The 15,259-nt window shown below is 39.9% G+C and overlaps 1 protein-coding gene across 1 annotated transcript in view; it reads right to left on the minus strand.

Moving 5' to 3' along the window:
- The window catches only part of CPNE4 (copine 4), a 687,587-nt gene that overhangs the window by 178,376 nt on the left and 493,952 nt on the right, over window positions 1–15,259 (minus strand). Inside the window, exon 5 of the mRNA XM_086350140.1 lies at window positions 13,382–13,456. Within this exon, the coding sequence (XP_086206266.1) occupies window positions 13,382–13,456 (75 nt within the window). The remainder of the gene's footprint in view (window positions 1–13,381; window positions 13,457–15,259) is intronic.

A 15,259-nucleotide genomic window follows, 5' to 3' on the forward strand; every position in this document is an offset into this window, starting at 1 on the left:
AACAGGGTAAAGAAAAAAGAATGAAAAGAATTGAGGACAGTCTTAGAGACCTCTGGGACAATATTAAATGTACCAACATTCAAAGTATAGGGGTCCCAGAAGAAGAGAAAAAGAAAGGATATGAGAAAATATTTGAGGAGATTATAGTTGAAAACTTCCTTAACATGGAAAAGGAAATAGCGACCAGGTCCAGGAAGCCCAGAGAGTCCCATAAAGGATAAACCCAAAGAGAAGTACACCAAGACAATATTAATAAAACTAACAAAAAATAAACCTAAGAAGCTACAAGTGAAAAGCAAAAATTAACATACAAAGGAATAAGGCTAATAGCGAATTTTTCAACAGAAAATCTGCAGGCCAAAAGTGAGTGGCAGAATATATTTAAAGTGAAAGACAAAAACCTACAACCAAGATTACTCTACCCAGCAAGGATTTAATTCCGATTAGATGGTGAAATCAAAAGCTTTATCAACAAACAAAAGCTAAGTGAATTCAGCATCACCAAACCAGACTTAGAACAAATGCTAAAGGAACTTCTCTAGCAGGAAACACAAGAGAAGAAAAAGACAAACCCCAAATGATTAAGAAAATGGCAATAGGAACACACATGTCAATAACTACTTTAATGTAAATGGATTATATACCCCAACCAAAAGGCACAGACTAGATAAATGGATACAGAAGCAAAGTCTGTGTTTATGCTGCCTACAAGAGACCCACTTCAGACCTAAGGACACATACAGACTGAAAGTCAGGTGCCGGGAGCCAGCACGGGAGTTCCCACCCATGACAAAGGTCATGCAGAGAGGACCTGACATGCAAAGGCAAATCAGGACTCGAGAGGCCCCCTGGACCTGCCCGAGCACCTACCCCCAAACCAAAATCTGTCTGTTTTACTATTTCATGACTTTCACTAACTCTTCTGACATTAATGGGGGGCTATCCCCGACCACCTTTCTCTGTAAGAAAATCAACTTAAAACTCTAGTTAATAAGTCTCCTGGGCATAATAGGAGTGTTTCAATTCAAACCCCTCTGATGACTTTCTAGCTTGCCTGACAGGTTTGTTCAGACTCCTGCAGCTACGCATGTGATTGTTCACAGCCTCCCAACCACAAGAGGCATAGGACGCTTAAGATATTCTAACAATGCAGAGCTTCTCAAGAGAGTTCTAATTGTTAGAATAGAACTAGTAGTGGATTTCTTTGTTGAGCCAATGCTTGCTGCCAAGTTTCCATATCCCTTACCTACTGTGTCCCTGGGAGTGTATTGATTAATATAGTTGGTATATAGAAATGTAAGTAGTGGCTTTAATGTTTGTAACTTTGGACCCTTGAGTTAATTCTTTTCTTGTTATAACCCACCATACTTTTGCCCTATAGGAATGCAACTTTATCTAATGCTTTCGGAGGGTGGCACCTAACTTTAGAATAATCACCTTTAGAGAAAAATAAGTTTTCTGAAGAAAGGGTCATAAAATGTTAACAGACCTCCTGGCCAGAAGATGATGTAAATCACCTAAAGCTTTTGTATATGATAAGTTTGCAGAAAGAAAGCCTGGCTTCAATAAGGATCAAGGACTGCTGACCTTGCATGACTCTACCCCCCTCCTCCATTATCCTCTATGCACAACTTAAGGTATAAAAACTACTTTGGAAAATAAAGTGTGGGCCATGCTCATCAAGCTTGGTCTCCCCATGTCGTTCTTTCTCTTTCCTTTTCCTTTTCAGGCTGACTCCCTGGAGCGCAGGGGCCCTCTACATTCACTTTCCTGCCTGGGCTTCTAAGACCCACTCGAGAAGGTGCCTAAGGTGCAGCACCTTCAGCTATTCGAGAGGGCGCCTGTGGCCTACGTGAACAGAGCAAGTCCCATGCTGGGGCTTTATTGGCTTTCTGTGTAAACCAAGGAATATCAGCCTCTTTTCTCTCCTCTATTTTCTCAACTGCAAAATTCTTTCCTTATCTCTTTATCCTTTTATCTATCCTTTTCACCAACGCCGTCCTCCCGAGGCAATCCCTGGATCCAACCGGGGCTGGACCCTGGCAGTCGGGGATGAAAAAGATATTCCATGCAAATGGGAATCAGAAGAAAGCAGGAGTAGCAATTCTCATATCAGACAAAATTGAGATTTTTAAAAACTGTTACAAGATATAAGGAAGGCCATACATAATGATCAAGGGATCAATCCAAAAGAAGATGTAACAATTATAAATTATGCACCCAACATAGGAACACCTCAATACATTAGGCAAATGCTAACAATCATAAAAGAGGAAATCAATGGTAACACAATTATAGTGAGGGACTTTAACACCCCACTTACACTAATGGACAGATCATCCTGATAGAAAATTAATAAGGAAACACAAGCCTTAAATCACACATTAGACCAGGTGGACCTAATTGATATCTTCAGGACATTCCATCCCAAAGCAACAGAATAAACATTTTTATCAAGTGCACATGGAACATCTCCAGGATGCATTGCATCTTGGGTCACAAATCAAGCTTCAGTAAATTTAAGAAAATTGAAATTGTAGCAAGCATCTTATCTGACCACAATGGTATGAGACTAGATATCAACTACAGGTAAAAAAACAAAAAACAAAAAACTGTAAAAAACAAAAACACATGGAGGCTAAACAACATGCTTCTAAATAACCAATAGATCACTGAAGAGATCAAAAATGAAATTTTAAAAAATACCTAGAAATAAATGACAATGAAAACACAACCACCCCAAACCTTATGAGATTCAGCAAAAGTAGTTCTAACAGGGAAGTTTATAGCAATTAAAGCCTACCTCAAGAAACAAGAGAGACAAAAAATAAACACTTAAAAAAGAAGAACTAGAAAAGAAGAATGGAAATCGTCAAAGAAATGAAACAAATGTAAAGTTCAGAGCAGAAATAAATGAAAATGAAATAAAGAAGACAATAGCAAAGATGATTAAAACTAAAAGCTTGTTCTTTAAGAAGATAAACAAAATTGACAAACCACTAGCCAGACTTATCAAGGGAAAAAAGGAGGAGACTCAAATCAATAAAATTAGAAACAAAAAAAGACAATGCAGAAATACAAAGGATCATAAGAGACTATCATGAACAACTATATGCCAATAAAATGGATAACCTGGAAGAAATGGATAAGTTCTTAGAAAAGTACAACCTTCCAACACTGAACCAGGAAGAAATAGAAAACATGAACAAATTATAAGCACTGAAATTGAAACTGTAATAAAAAATTCTTCCAATAAACAAAAGTCAAGGGCCAGATGGCCTCACAGGCAAAGTATACCAAAAGTTTAGGAAAGAGCTAACACATATGCTGCTCAAACTCTTCCAGAAAATTGCAGAGGAAGGAAAACTCCCAAACTCATTCTATGAGGCCAGTATCACTGTGATACCAAAACCAGAGAAATATGCCACAAATATATATATATATATATATATATATATATATATATATATATATATATTTTCCTTCTCCAGGGAACTTCCTGACCCAGGGATTGAACCCAGGTCTCCCGCATTGTAGACAGACACTTTACTGTCTGAGCCACCAGGGAACCAATATCATTGATGAACATAGATGCAAGAATCCTCAACAAAACTCTAGTAAACAGAATCCAACAATGCATTAAAAGGAAATGGCAACCCACTCCAGTACTTTTGCCTGGAAAATCCCATGGGCAGAGGAGCCTACAGCTCTCTGTATGGACAGAGGCTACAGTCCATGGGGTCGCAAAGAGTGGAACATGACTGAATGACTTCACACCATGGTTAAGCGGGTTTTATCCAGAGATGCAAGAATTCTTCAATATACATAAATCAATCAGTGTGATATATCATATGAACAAATTGAAAGATAAAAGTCATATGAACTTTTCAATACATACAGAGAAGCTTTTGATAAAATTCAATGCCCATGTATGAAAAAAACTCTCCAGAAAGTGGGCATAGAAGGAACCTACCTTAACATAATCAAGGCCATATACAACAAACCCAGAGCAAACACTATTCTCAATACTGAAAAACTGAAAGCATTTCCTTCTAAGACCAGAAATAAGACAAAAGTGCCCAGTCTCACTATTATCATTCAACATAGTTTTGGAAGTCCTAGCCACAGAAATCAGAGAAGAAATAAAAGGAAACAGAATTGGAAAAGAAGAAGTAAAACACACACAGTTTGCTGATGACATGATTCCCTACATAGAAAACCCTAAAGATTCCACCAGAAAATTACTAGAGCCAATCAATGAATATAGTAAAGTTTCAGGATATAAAATTAATAAACAGAAATCCCTTGCATTCCTTTACACTAACAATGAAAATTCAGAAATACACGTTAAGGAAACATTATCATTGACCATTGTAACAAAGAGAATAAAATACTTAGGAAGTCAGTAAGCAACAGTCAGAACTGAACATGGAACAACAGACTGGTTCCAAATAGGAAAAGGAGTACATCAAGGCTGTATATCGTCACCCTGCTTATTTAACTTATATGCAGAGTACATCATGAGAAACGCTGGGCTGGATGAAGCACAAGCTGGAATCAAGATTGCTGGGAGAAATATCAATAACCTCAGATATGCAGATGACACCAGCCTTATGGCAGAAAATGAAGAGGAACTAAAAAGCCTCTTGATGAAAGTGGAAGAGGAGAGTGAAAAAGTTGGCTTAAAACTCAACATTCAGAAAATGAAGATCATGGCATCTGGTCCCAGCACTTCATGGGAAATAGGTGGGGAAACAGTGGAAACAGTGTCAGACTTTATTTTTCTGGGCTCCAAAATCACTGCAGATGGTGACTGCAGCCATGAAATTAAAAGACGCTTACTCCTTGGAAGGAAAGTTATGACCAACCTAGATAGCATATTCAAAAGCAGAGACATTACTTTGCCAACAAAAGTCCGTCTAGTCAAGGCTATGGTTTTTCCAGTGGTCAGGTATGGATGTGAGAGTTGGACTCTGAAGAAGGCTGAGTGCTGAAGAATTGATGCTTTTGAACTGTGGTGTTGGAGAAGACTCTTGAGAGTCCCTTGGACTGCAAGGAGATCCAACCAGTCCATTCTAAAGGAGATCAGTCCTGGGTGTTCATTGGAAGGACTGATGCTGAGGCTGAAACTCCAATAGTTTGGCCACCTCATGCAAAGAGTTGACTCATTGGAAAAGACCCTGATGCTGGGAGGGATTGGGGCAGGAGGACGACAGAGGATGAGATGGCTGGATGGCATCACTGACTCAATGGACGTGAGTCTGAGTGAACTCCAGGAGTTGGTGATGGACAGGGAGGCCTGGCGTGCTGCCATGGGGTCACAAAGAGTCGGACACAACTGAGAAACTGAACTGAACAGAACTGAAAGAGAAAAAAGCCCTGTATGCAAAAAACTATGACACTGATAAAAGACATCAAAGATCATACAAATAGATGGAGAGATATACCATATTCTTGGATTGGAAGAACCAATATTGTAATAATGACTATACTACCCAAAGCAATCTACATATTCAGTGCAATCCCTATCAAACTACCAATGATATTTTTTTTTACAGAACTAGAATCAAAAATTTCACAATTTGTATGGAAAAAGACCCCAAATAGCCAAAGCAATCTTGAGAAAGAAGAATACAACTGGAGGTCTCAACCTTCCTGACCTCAGACTATACTACAAAGCTACAGTCATCAAGATGGTATGATACTGGCACAGAAACAGAAATATAGACCAGTGGATCAAAATGGAAAGCTCAAAGGTAAACCCACACACCTATGGGCAGCTTATCTTTGACAAAGGAAGCAAGAATATACAATGGAGAAAAGACAGCCTCTTCAATAAGTGGTTCTGAGAAAACTGGACAGCTACATGCAAAAGAATGAAACTAGAACACTTCCTAACACCCTATACAAAATAAACTCAAAATAGGTTAAAGACTTAAATTTAAATGTAAGGCCAGAAATGTAAAGCTCTTAGTGTAAAACATAGGCAGTACACTCTTCAACATACATCAATCACAGCAACGACCGACCTCATTGGGTCATTGCAATAAAAATAAAAACAAAAATAAAGAAATGTGACCTAATTAAACTTCAAAGCTCTTGCACAATGATGGAAACTATAAGCAAGGTGAAAAGACAACCCTCAGAATGGGAGGAAATAATTGCAAGTTGAAACAACTGACAAATGATTAATCTCCAGAATATACAAGCAGATCACGCAGCTGAATACCAGAAAAACAAACAACCCAATCAAAAAAAAAAAAAATAGGTGGAAGATCTAAACAGACATTTCTCTAAAGAAGAGATACAGATGACCAACAAACATATGAAAAGATGCTCCATCACTCATTATTAGAGAAATGCAAATCAAAACTACAATGAAGTATCACCTCACACCTGTCAAACTGGCCATCACTAAAACATCTACAAAGAATAAATGCTGGAGAGGGTGTGGAGAAAAGGGAACCCTCTTGCACTGTTGGTGAGAATGTAAAAAGATACAGCCACTTTGGAGAACAGTATGGCGATTCCTTCAAAAAATGATAACCCTGTACGCAAGACAGCAAAAGAGACACAGATGTATAGAACAGTCTTTTGGAATCTGTGGGAGAGAGCAAGGGTGGGATGATTTGGGAGAATGTCATTGAAACATATATATATTATCATATGTGAAACGAATTGCTATTCCAGGTTTGATGCATGATGCAGAATGCTCAGGGCTGGTGGACTGGGATGACCCAGACGGATGGTATGGGGAGGGAGGTGGGAGGGGGGTTCAGGATGGGGAACACATGTACACCCGTGGTGGATTCATGTCAATGTATGGCAAAACCAATACAATATTGTAATTAGCCTCCAATTAAAATAAATAAATTTATACTAGAAAAAAAAATTAGGCGTAGAACTACCATATGACCCAGCAATCCCACTACTGTTCATATACCCTGCTGCTGCTGCTGCTAAATTGCTCCAGTCATGTCCGACTCTGTGCGACCCCATAGATGGCAGCCCACCAGGCTCCCCCGTCCCTGGGATTCTCCAGGCTAGAACACTGGAGTGGGTTGCCATTTCCTTCTCCAATGCATGAAAGTGAAAAGTGAAAGTGAAGTCGCTCAGTCGTGTCCGACTCGCAGCGACCCCATGGACTGCAGCCCACCAGGCTCCTCCGTCCATGGGATTTTCCAGGCAAGAGTACTAGAGTGGGGAAACCATAATTGAAAAAGATACATGTACTCTAATGTTCACTGCAGTACTATTTACAATAGATAGGACATGGAAACAAGTAGGTGCCCATCAAAAGATAAATGGATAAAAAAAATTATGGTACATATATACAATGGAGTATTTCTCAGCCATAACAAGGAAAGCATTTGATTTAGTTCTAATAAGGTGGATAAACTTAGAGCCTGTTATACAGAGTGAAGTAAGTCAGAAAGAGAAAGAGAAATATTGCATATTAACGTATATATAGCTACATTCCATGGGGCTGCAAAGAGTTGGGCACAACTAAGCACACACACACATAGAATCTAGAAAGACGCTACTGATGAAACTATTTGCAGGGTAACAATAGAGACACGGATATAGAGAATAGATATGTGGATGTGGAGGGTAGGATTAATTGAGATAATGGCACCCCACTCCAGTACTCTTGCCTGGAAAATCCCATGGACGGAGGAGCCTGGTAGGCTGCAGTCCATGGGGTCGCTAAGAGTCAGACATGACTGAGCGACTTCACTTTCACTTTTCACTTTCATGCATTGGAGAAGGAAATGGCAACCCACTCCAGTATTCTTGCCTGGAGAATCCCAGGGATGGTGGAGCCTGGGGGGCTGCCGTCTATGGGGTCGCACAGAGTCGGACACGACTGAAGCGACTTAGCAGCAGCAGCAGCAGTATTGAAACATATACATTACCATATATAAAATTAGATAGTCAGTGGAAATTTGTTGTATGACCCATGGAGCTCAAATCTGGTGCTCTGTGACAACCTAGTGGGATGGGATGGGGTGGGAGGTGGGAGGGAGATTCAGGAAGGAGGGGACATGTGTGTACCTATGGCTGATATATGTTGATGTATGGAAGAAACCAACACAATACTGTAAAGCAATTATAAGCTCTGAAAAAACGAATTATTCTGATCTGCAATTTTTTTTTTAAACTACTTCTATCAAAAGAAAAGAGGCATTTACTTGTCTTCATGGTTTGCAAAAGTAATATACTCCACAATAGCAGTTCTCAAACTTTTTGGTCTTAGGACCATTTTATACACTTAAATTATTGAGGACACCAAGGAGCTTTTGCTTATGTGGATTATATCTAACAATACTTTACCACATTATAAGCTAAAGCTGAGAAATTTTTAAAATATTCATTTGTTATATCATTTTAAAAATAATAAATATAAACCCATTATATCATAATAAAATAGCATTTTAATGGAATATAATTATATTTTCTAAATGTATAAAATTGTCAGAAGAATGCCATTATGTTACACTTTGTAAATCAATTTAATGACTGGATCAATAGAAGGCAGTGGGATTCTCATACCTGCTGCTGCATTCAATCTCTTGTGATACTAGGCATCAGTACTTGTGATGCTGGATACTAGGCATCCAGTAGTTTCTGGAAAATCACTGTACACATGTGACAGAATGAGAATGATGATAGAAAATAATGTCCTAGCATTGCTATGAAAATGGTTTTGACCTTATACATTCTTCTGAAAGCATCTTGGGACCTGGGACCACACCTTGAGGAGTGCTGCCTAATAGCATACATACCCTCATCTTCCTCTTCCCTGGATCCCCTCTTCCCTGAAATACATGGGAATATAACCAAGTTCTCCACAGCCCAAGACCAATCTAACCTGTGTTCATTAAGTCTCTGCCCCCCCAAAAGATTTAGATTGTAGTTGGACAAACTGATTGGGTTTCTCTCTGTCACTGACTGTGAGTGTGGGTGTGAGTGTCTGTGGTCTTGGGTAAGTCATTTCACATCCCTAAACTTTGACATTTTCATATGTAAAAGAAGGCTATTCGTATTAGGCCAGAGTTTTCTACCAGAGGTATGTGGATAACTGGAGAATTACTTCAAGGAGACTGGGGGCCCAGATGTCCATAACTATTCTGAATTGGATATAGCATATTCATACTGCAATTTTTCAAATGCAGGTAGAAATTAGTTGCTCTCGTGATACTAATTAGCAAAATGTTTTAAATTAAGAGAGCTGTTTACCTCAGTGGCTTTTAGTTATGGTCTATTTTGTCAATTAATAGATATAAGTTTAACTGTTAACAGGAAGGGAGCGACAACCTCATTTGGTGCTAAGGCTAGAAGGAGGTCTTCCTTGAGAAGCTCTGGGAACTATTTTACTAGCTGTGACATGAAATAATTGTCCTGTCTTATTCTGATTCTGTCACAAAAATACTGTGGCAGGTTGCATTTTCCACTACAATGTCCACACGTTTTTTTATGCATTATGATTTTGCCACTCCCCTACCAAGACATGGAGTCATTTTCCTCCCCTCAACTCTGGGCAGCCTTATGACTCACTTGTAACCAACAGAAGCAGCAGAAGGGATAATGCATGACTTTCAAGGCTAGGTCAGAAAAGGCCATACAAATGACAGTGTTTTTATGTCAGTGCTACTTTCTCAATTTGTCCTACCATCTTCTTCCCCTGCTGTGTACAGCTGAAACTAACAGAACATTGTAAAGCAACTATCCTCCAATTAAAAAAAAATTAAAAAAAGGAAAGACCACACAGCTTTCACTGTCTTCTCTTGGAATGATATCTCAAGCTAGCCACCATACAGAAAATGTGATAAACCTAAGACCACCATGAAGGCACTCTGACTGACCAACCTGGGGAATCCCAGCCATCTAGCAATCCTACGTGCCAAGCATGTGAGCAAAGCTCTTCCACCAGCTGAGTATAACTGCTCTTAAGTCACTTCAGTCGTGTCCGACTCTGTGTGATCCCATAGACGGCAGCCCACCAGGCTCCCCTGTCCCTGGGATTCTCCAGGCTAGAACACTGGAGTGGGTTGCCATTTCCTTCTCCAATGCATGAAAGTGAAGTCGCTCAGTCGTGTCCGACCCTCAGCGACCCCATGGACTGCAGCCTTCCAGGCTCCTCCATCCATGGGATTTTCCAGGCAAGAGTACTGGAGTGGGGTGCCATTGCCTTCTCTGAGTATAACTGAGTGAACTCTTTTTAATTTTATTAGTTATTTATTTTTGACTGTGTTAGGTCTTCGTTGCTGGGCACACGCTTCTCTAGTTGCAGCAAGCAGGGGCTACTCTCTAGTTATGGTGGGCAGACTTTTCATGGCAGTAGCTTATCATGTTGTGGAGCATGGGCTCTAGGGTGCATGGGTTTCAGTAGGTATGGTTCACAGGCTGTAGAGTGCAGGCGCCTTAATTGTGGTGCATGGGCTTAGTCGTCCCACAGAATGTAGAGTCTTCTTAGATCAGGGATTGAACCCACATCTTCTGCATTGGCAGGTGAATTCCTAACCACTGGACCACAAGGGAAGTCCCTAACTGAGTGACTTCTGTCAACATCATAAGGAACAGAAGAATTGCCCAGTTGAACCCTGCCTGAATTTCTGACCCTCAAAATGATGACATATAAAAAAGTAGTTGTTAATCTAAGTCAACAGGTTTTGAGGTAGTTTGTGATACAACAATAAATAACCAGGCAGCAGTGTCTTGGTGAAAATCATCAGGGCTCGCTGAGCCTGTTTCCTGAAGAGTTTGTGTGAGCTGATCTTCATGGTATCATCTTGCTCCTCATCTCTACAGTCTCTCTCCATCTGAGACCATTCACCTCCTAGTCCACACTGGAGCAGTGGCTTCTGCTTTGTTCTGAACAGGGCCCACTCCTCTTTGGGTGCCTGAGCCTGGGAAAGATCCCACCTCATTATAGAAGACCTGTGGTCTGTGGCTCCAGGGCATTGGGGTCTCAGTAATTAGCAATCTACACAGTCCAGGGTGGGCACAGCCATTGAGAACCATGGTAGGTGTGGATGGGGATCTTTCAGTTCTGTGAGCAAGTGCTTATTTGGATGAAGGGAAGCTGCTTATACACCTTAGAGCTGATGGGCCCACTGACAAACCCCCATTTCCCCTTGCTTGTAAAATAAATCAGTTGGGGTGCATGACTAAGTGGAAAGAAATCATGAGAAGCCATGAAGTGAGTAGTTTAAAACTGCTACACTGTGACCCAATGGCTTAAAATGTCCCCAGGTAAGATACTACAAAGGAGTCTGGTGAATTATTCTGAAACTTGAAGATGATAGAGAGAAAGAGCCTGATAATCACAGGAAGTGAGCGGTAAGATCTTACACTCCATTGACACCATTGCACTCTGTAGTTCCCAGTACCTCGTTCAGCTAATGTCAAAAGGTGACAGTTTGTGAAAGTGTCACACAATCCACTCAGGATAACAAAAAAATCCAACTATGATTTCTTCTTAAGAACAAAGTCTTTCCTACTATTCCAAGGCAGAATGGATTCCCTTTTCAGGACACTCTGATTATGTATCATCCTCCTATAGCGTTGGTATCATTATGTCATTTGTTGTTTAAATTGATGTGTCACTTGGATGGTGAATTACAGGTTTTGGATATAAGACTGGCTCCAAGGATGCCCATTTCCCATCAACAGATGCATGACAAGCACACAACAAAGGTTTGGTAAGTGAATGATGAAGGAGTGAATAAATGAACTGATAAGAGAGTGAATTATGAACACATAATTAGGCTGAATACTCTTTGTGTATGAAAATGAACTATGCCAGGATATGAGCTGCTGCTTAATACTATGGGGAGCTGTGAAAAAAGTTTTTCCTTTTTCTAACACCTACAAGCAATTGTTTGAAAAAGTAGTGCCACATCCCCAAATCGCCTGTTTAGTTGTATGCTAGGAAAATGGCTGCTGCTGCTGCTAAGTCGCTTCAGTTGTGTCCGACTCTGTGCAACCCCATAGACGGCAGCCCACCAGGCTCCTCTGTCCCTGGGATTCTCCAGGCAAGAACACTGGAGTGGGTTGCCATTTCCTTCTCCAATGCATGAAAGTGAAAATTGAAAGTGAAGTCGCTCAGTCATCTCCAACTCTTCGAGACCCCATGAACTGCAGCCCACCAGGCTCCTCCGTCCATGGGATTTTCCAGGCAAGAGTACTGGAGTGGGGTGCCATTGCCTAAATGCACTGGTGGATATGATGTTATGGTTGGATAGGAAACATTTTTTTTAAAGGGGTGGAATCCATAGGATTTTTTCTGTATACACAAGACTAACATGGCCTGTGGCTGCATGGAAATTGTGAGATATAACTGAAAGAGTACAGATGGAAGTCAGGCTGACCTGGGACTGAGTCCTCAGTGTCACCACCAACTAGCAGGGTATCCTTCAGCATGTGCTTTGCAGATCTCCCACTTAGGGAATGTAACACTGCTGTTGTACTCCGAAATCCAGTCCTGCCCTCGTTCCGAGGCCAGGCTGCACAGGGGCTGCTCCTAGCCATTGCTGTGTGTGTAGGGGCTATAAAGGCACTCATGGGAGACACACAGGACTCCTTGCTGGCTTCCTTAGACTTCCTTCCTTAGAACCTTCTTTAGAATCTTCCTTAGACTACGTGGTGTTGCAGAAACTGCCACCTCTTTCCCTCTCTTCTTTACTTATATTCAGACTTGCATTGTGGCCTGTCAGCTCTCCTAGATTTCCTTCTTGTGTTCCCTACACAGGCGTTTCTCCTAATAAAATCCTGCTTGCATCATTAACTTTTTCTTGGTGTCTATTTCTTGGATTATTTGGACTAACACATGGAGTGACTTTAGACAATTACTTTATCTTTGAGCCTGTTACTTCATCTGTAAAACAGAGTTAATAATACCTGTTACATGGATGCTATAAGAATGATTAACTGTAATCATGCTTGAAAAGCTCTTAACCCCATGCCTGCAAATATGATGCTTAAAAAATGCTACTTTTATTCCCTTTCCCATCTTCTTTTTTCCTTTGAAAAGCTCCTAGCAATGGGTTTAAATCACATTCACCTATGCCATGTGACCTGTAGCATTTGGGAACAAATGAAGTCTTAGTGTAATAAAACTGTCTTAATTATAAATTAAATTAATTATAATTATTAATTATAAACTTAATTATAAAATTGTTTTAATTATAGTCCTCCCTTCTTCTCATTAACTGATTCTCAATTAGGGGGAAGTCTTACTTTCCATCCTCTCTGAAATCATTGATCTGTTTAATAATGTGAGTTGAAAGGGAAAAAATAGCTTTGAGGGGAAATCTTATTAAGCTTTGTGTGTTAGCTTTATTACTTTCTTCAATAAGGCTGATGCCAAACACTTTACCTTGTCATCCAGTTTCCGTGCATTGAAGGCAAGTTCAACATAGTCATCATTACCAGATAATTCCTCAGCAATCACCTAAAGGAAAAAAGCATTCATCAGGAGCAGTGGCAGTTGGACCACTCAACCCAGGGATTCATGAACAATTTAGCTCGTGTTTGATCCAAAAATCAACAAAGACTGACACCTGGCATGGAGTTTCCCACAATCCAGTGAATGTGGCACAGCAACTCCAGGTGTGCAAAGGAAGTCCCTAGAACAAACCACAGAAGATAAGGAGACCTCACTGGTGCTGAGCATGAGAACATGAAATATGGGGTGTAAGCTGGAGGAAGACATTTTAGAGGAGTAATTAGGGAGAGCTTCTCCTTCAAAGGCCACACAGCACTGAACAGGACGTCCATAAATAATTATATATATTTTCTTCTTTGGGAAGTGACCAAAAAATGAGGAGCAGGCAGCAATATTTCTCCACTGTTTTCTACCAGACCCACAAAGGATTGTGAAATAAACTGGTCTGTATGGCCCTCCCAAAGGTTATAAGGTCGTCAAAGAAAATTCTAATTGTCATGCTTTACAAAAGACAGTCCCTGGACTTTTTGAGATGGAGAGAGAAAGAGGAGGGAGGAGAGGGAAGAAAGAGAACAAGGATCTAAACCCTTAACTTCAAAGAACAGAGAATTCTTGACAACTTTGACATAAATGAAGAGATAATAGTATCTAAAAGCCTGTTTCATAAAAAGTTCACTTCCTAATATTGGATAATGACTCTTAAACCCTTGAAGCAGAAATTGATGGGAAAAGGAGAAAAACAACAACAACAACAAAATACGGGACCAATGTAGTTGCATATAGGTTAAACTACTTCTAAGTCATGTTAAGACTTCACTATGCATTCAGAGGCCATAATGCCTCTGACCTTGTGGATACCCTTGTCAAAGTCATTATGTGAAGACATTGAGTTTTATCTCCATTCTATCTGAGCTAAACTTTTTCATTATGAGTTGCATTCATCTGTTTTGAGTACACTTTGGAAGCCTCTGGAAATTTTTATTTTATGCATAAAATTAAAGCTAAAAGAGCTATCTATATAGGGAAGGATCCCTCCAAAGTTGTAAGCACCTGAGGAATAGAGAACATGGGTCCATACAAAATTCAAGTCATTTTTGAATTTTTGCTATAAAACTCAAGAATGACTTGATAAACCAGGAATCATCATATTTAGGTTGTTCATTTGATTCTCTTTTGTACTTTAATGCCTCTTATACTCCACTTGAACTATGGCCTTCAACTATCCTGTGTTATAGACATCTTTGTAAAGATGATGAAAGTTATGACTTTCATCTGCAAAGCCTAGAAAAATGTGCACATATTTTCAAGTGTTTTCCAGAAGCTAGAGTAATTGTTCTGACCCAAGGATCCAAGATCAAGAGGAGTTTTTAAATATTTAAAATTAGGAAGGAGATTGAGTTTTTATGGGCTGTGTAGAGAAAGGAAATTCCCAATACTTCTGAGAGAAAAGGTGGGAAGATGAGCTTTTGTTTTCCTGGGAAGGAACCGTGGTAGATCTCATAACTGGGTTCACCATCCCAAGTCTTTTCTAGGACCGTGGGCTCTGTGTGTGAGTTTTTTAGAGCACTAGTGGCACCGTCAAAGTCCATTTGAACCATTTGTTCATGATTGAAAATGGTAGTCAAGAAACAGATCTGATACGACTGCATCATTTAAAATATCCAAACCAACAAACCCAGCTAAGTTCTTGTGAGAACAGTCCTAACTTTGACCAGTAGATATAAAATATTTTTAAATTCTTCCTTAAAAATTGGCTTAATTTTTTTTTAATGAATCAGTCACTTTTGAGTTAAAAAGGAATGTTCAAAG

The sequence above is a fragment of the Bos grunniens genome, chromosome 1 (assembly GCF_055505025.1).
Source record: "Bos grunniens cultivar Pamir isolate PY7600 chromosome 1, Bosgru_T2T1.0, whole genome shotgun sequence".
Taxonomy (NCBI): Eukaryota; Metazoa; Chordata; class Mammalia; order Artiodactyla; family Bovidae; genus Bos; species Bos grunniens.